General features: G+C 52.6%; 1 protein-coding gene across 3 annotated transcripts in view; it reads left to right on the top strand.

The window, feature by feature from the left end:
- BCL11A (BCL11 transcription factor A) overlaps positions 1–3,504 on the top strand; it is a 152,278-nt gene extending 148,774 nt beyond the window's left edge. For all 3 annotated transcript variants that reach the window (XM_050893519.1, XM_050893517.1, XM_050893516.1), the window contains exon 4: positions 3,164–3,504. In XM_050893519.1, the coding sequence (XP_050749476.1) occupies positions 3,164–3,265 (102 nt within the window). In that variant the 3' untranslated portion in view covers positions 3,266–3,504. The remainder of the gene's footprint in view (positions 1–3,163) is intronic.
- Positions 3,505–4,077: the final 573 nt, after the last annotated feature.

Genomic DNA, 4,077 nt, shown 5'->3' with positions numbered 1-4,077 from the left:
CTGTATATGTTGTCAGTTTGACAAATACTGCATGTTGCAGCATCTCTTTACTTTATTAAAGCACATACCGCTGTGATACTGTCTCTTGCTGTTCCTAGTGTAATGGATTTAATACTTTTTTTTTCTTTTCCTTTTTTTGATTTCTGTAAAACCTTCCAGTTGTTCTGTCGTCTTCTTGTGATGGCATCGTTTGTTGCCTGTATTTTGCCCAGCGCCTTCTGAAGGGGAAGTTTGAGATTTAAAAAAATACAGAAATATATATCTAAAGAAAAAAATGTATTCCTTTTCTAAGAGAGACAAAAAAAAAACCAAACCAAAGCTCTGTTTTAATCCTGGGACAGGAGGAATGAAGGTTGCGTTGTCCGGGCTAACGGGACGAGCGTGCAGGGGGGTTGGAAAAGCGCTGGCAGCGCCCCTGAACCGTGCTCCTCTTCGCCGGGCTGGTACCCCCTGGCTGTCACCGAGGCAGATGCTGTGCCGGAGCCGGAGCCGCGCGGATGCGGGCGCTGCCGGGGGGACCCCTAGCACAGCGTAGGGGAGGCAGGGTCCGACCCCGGCGTGGTGGGCTTGAGGTGAAGGGGATGGACGCGGTGACTGTCCCCGGGAGTGCTGGTGTACGCAGGGATGCGCAGAGCGCTTTGCAGCTGCCTTGGCTACACGACTTTTGATCCCGTGCCGTGAAATGTCCGGACAGAGTCCGGTCTCGCCCACCCTCTCGCTATTTTTATTGCTGGTTGTTCGCACTGCGGTCGAGACGTTGTCTAGAGGACTTGTGTTAGCTGGTCTGCCCGGGGTCGAGCGTAGCCTGGCTGTCTTGCGGAGCGGGCGCTGTACCCCGTGTTTATCCTATGGCGGTCGTCGTTCCACTACCTTTCTCTATACTATGTTTTACATATGAAATAATCATATATACAGGCGTGTATACAGATCTATATACAGGTGTCTCTAGGTAGATCTGGGCTCCACGCGCTGCTACAAGGTTAACAGGTGGAAAGCATACAACGGTTTCTTTCTTTTTTTGAAATTGCGCAGCGATGCATTTGATTTACAGGTTTCAGAAAGCTAAATTTTACAGGTTTCAGAGAGCTAAATGAGCCCTGCGGGCGCTGCGTTGCCCTGCGACTGCGCACACGGGGCTGGGGCGGTGGTTTGGAGGAGCTTCAGGAGAAGCAGCTCCTGCTGTGGGAGAAGTTGTCTGAGCACCGGCCGGCCAGCGAGAGCGTAGCTTACGAACGACAACGCGCCGTCACCTCAACACCAGAGCAGAATTCGCTAACGTGATGTTTTTCTGCCAGTGGCGATGAGTTAATGGCATGATAAACCCGTTGAAGTTTGTTGGGTTGGGGCATGGGTGTCTAAGGCCCCATCATGTGCTCTCGAGCTGGTTTGGCATCCCGCGCACGCGTGACCCGCACTCCCTAGAAACTTCCCTGTTTCTCTCTGTGTAAAAAGATGTCTCTATAAATATGAGCGATATTTGGATAACAGTGTCTCTATTGTTAAAATCTCAAACCCCATCAACTTTCAAGGAGGAATGCATTTTTATGGCACAGATCCCTTTGCCGTTAGTATTTAATCTCCTCCAAATTGAATGATTAATGTAATGAAGGCGCTGAAACAGTATCCAGAATTTAGACTACAGATGTTTCGTATTTATTATGTTTCCAAGGGCTGAGATAAATACAGGAATAAGTGATACCATGTCTTTGCTTGACATTCAGGAGGCTTTGGTGTATCTGATGAGATACGGTTTTGGGGTTTATCTAAGTGCAGAGCTTGTACAAAAAAGAAAAGAGATACCAGCCACTCTTTTAGCTTCTTCCCTCTCTTTTTTCCTCCTATAAAGCTTGAAAACAATTTTTGGCAGATGCATGGGCAAATTGTAGTATTGACTAGGAGAGGGATCTTGCCCGGAGGGCTCTTTGCCGGAGTTGCCGGAGAGCCGCTGCTCCTCGAGCCCAGATGCTTGGCTGCTGGTTTCGAACTAGCCGCAGGGGTCCAGGCGCGGGGTCCCCTCCCCGCCGTGGGGCAGGAGGCAAGGGGCAACCCCCGGGTTTTGTGCCCCTTGGTGGGATGTACGGTTTGCAGCGGTGTTGTGCTGGTACGGCTTGTGACTGGGATGGCTGCGGCACTCTTGGCTCCCTTGAAAGTCTCAGCCAGCTTTAACGTCAGCCTGAAATGTGTTGGGCTCAGACATCAGCAGCAACGAGCCTTCCCCCGGGGGGAAATCGGGAACGTGCTCTTGACTTCGGAGGAGCCACTCCAGTTTACACCCGGTGAAGATCTGGTCTAGGAGCTGCTTATTTAGTCTTGACGACAGCTCGTGCGTAGCCCTTCAACCACTCTCTTAAATATTAATGAAGCAATTTCCATAGAAACTGGCTCCCCGGTCAGGAGGCGGAGGTGGATTTTGAGGGGTGTGCTGACGATGCGCCGGCCTCGCCGCTGCCGCTGCCTGCAGTGTAGCCCTTAGCCTGCCGTTTGGGGTAGGGCGGCGCTTGGTGATCGGCCTCGAGCAGGGTCTCGCAGCCGCTCTCGTTCTCCGTGTAAGCAGAGCTGGGGACGTTTGTTGTCCCTGCGCCCCATCCCACGCTGCCGGAGTCAATGGCGAGTCGCCCGCAGGCTTCGCTGGGCGTGGGCTGGGGCTTTGCAGCTCGAGCTTTGCTGCTGCAGCGTGCACTTGCATGCCGTGCGATATCCAACGTGTAATGAGTCGGGGAAAGTCCTCCATGAACCACCCGGTGCGTGGTGTATTAACAGTACCGATGGCTTTAAGAGGGTCTTCGGTACCCTGATGCACCGTGGGTGCTGGGGGAAGCCCCCGAGGTTTTGGGAAAGAATAGGAGGACATTTTCAGACAGGCTGGCTCGGTCCTTGCCCAAACAGAGCTCTTGGCACAGCCGGGGTTTCTCAGTAAAGCCCAGAGGTTTTTCCTCCTAAATGATCCCTGTGGTTCCTGCATGGTGCCCAGCGATGCCGGATGCGAGAGTGTGGCCTGAGAGGAGGAAGGGCTCCGTCCTGCCGTATCCCTTTGCGACAGTTGGGTGTCCTAGTTGTTAAAGAAAAAAAAAAAAAAAAGACAAAAAAAAGTAAAATAAGAGAATAACTCGCACCGTGGGCTATGTCACACCTGTTCTCTCCTCTGTCCCCATGCTCTCTGTAGGTTCGGCGTACCCCCCCAGCTGGCGCAGCGCCCAGGGAGCCCCGGACGTCTGGCAGTTTTCGGATGGAAGTTCAAGAGCACTTAAATTCTGAAAGGAGGTGAAGCTGGGGCGAGCGGCCGGCGGCGTCTCGGCATCCGGAGGTGGCCTCTGTCCTGCTGGCTCGCCGCATCCCCGGGAGAGCCTGAGAAGTCACCCGCCGAAGGCAGCGCTCCCCGGGCTCCTCCTGCCTGCAAGACTATCGTATTTATATTTTGTAATAGAGTACGACACTTCTTTGGGGTTGGTTTTTTTTGTTCGTTTGTTTGTTTCTTTTTTTATTTTCTAAAAACAAAAAAAGCAAACCCACCCACCAAGGTCAAGGGCTTATCGATGGCTTCGACCGGCTCCTTTCCCCGCAAAAAAGACTGTCTTGCTCTCGTGGACAACCCGGCCTGTTGGTTATCTCCATGACGTGCCATTTCTTGGAAGGTGCATCTGATGTGACGAATTAAAAATAAAACAAAACACAGTGTAGGTCTGTGGGTGGGTGGGAAATTGCCATAATAAATGTTGGAGCTTTAGGTTTTGTTTGCTCTGTCTTTAATTTTTAATGCTAACAAGGGCCAGGCGGCTGGTATGACTTTGCATTACCGTATCGGCTGCAGAAAACCAAGTGCTGAGTTTACAAAGAGAAAGCCAGGGCTGGTGTCCGCGCGAGGGGCTGCACGGCCCCGGCGGGCGGATGTTCCCTGCAGAGCTAGACCAGGCGTTGGGCTTACGGCCGCGGCACCCCAAGTCGTGGTGAACCCCCGTTGGCGTTCGGTGATGCTGAAGTGAGGGGTCTCCCAGCTCTCCTCCACCACCCGCCTCCTCTTGGTGAGCGCTGGCTGTCGTATTTTCTGCTGTTAAACTACGTACTTTTGGGGCTGGTGGG

This window comes from Gymnogyps californianus, chromosome 3 (genome assembly GCF_018139145.2).
Source record: "Gymnogyps californianus isolate 813 chromosome 3, ASM1813914v2, whole genome shotgun sequence".
NCBI classification, from domain to species: Eukaryota; Metazoa; Chordata; class Aves; order Accipitriformes; family Cathartidae; genus Gymnogyps; species Gymnogyps californianus.
The sequence above is the reverse complement of the archived record's forward strand: the minus strand, read 5'-3'. Positions and strand labels throughout refer to the sequence as shown.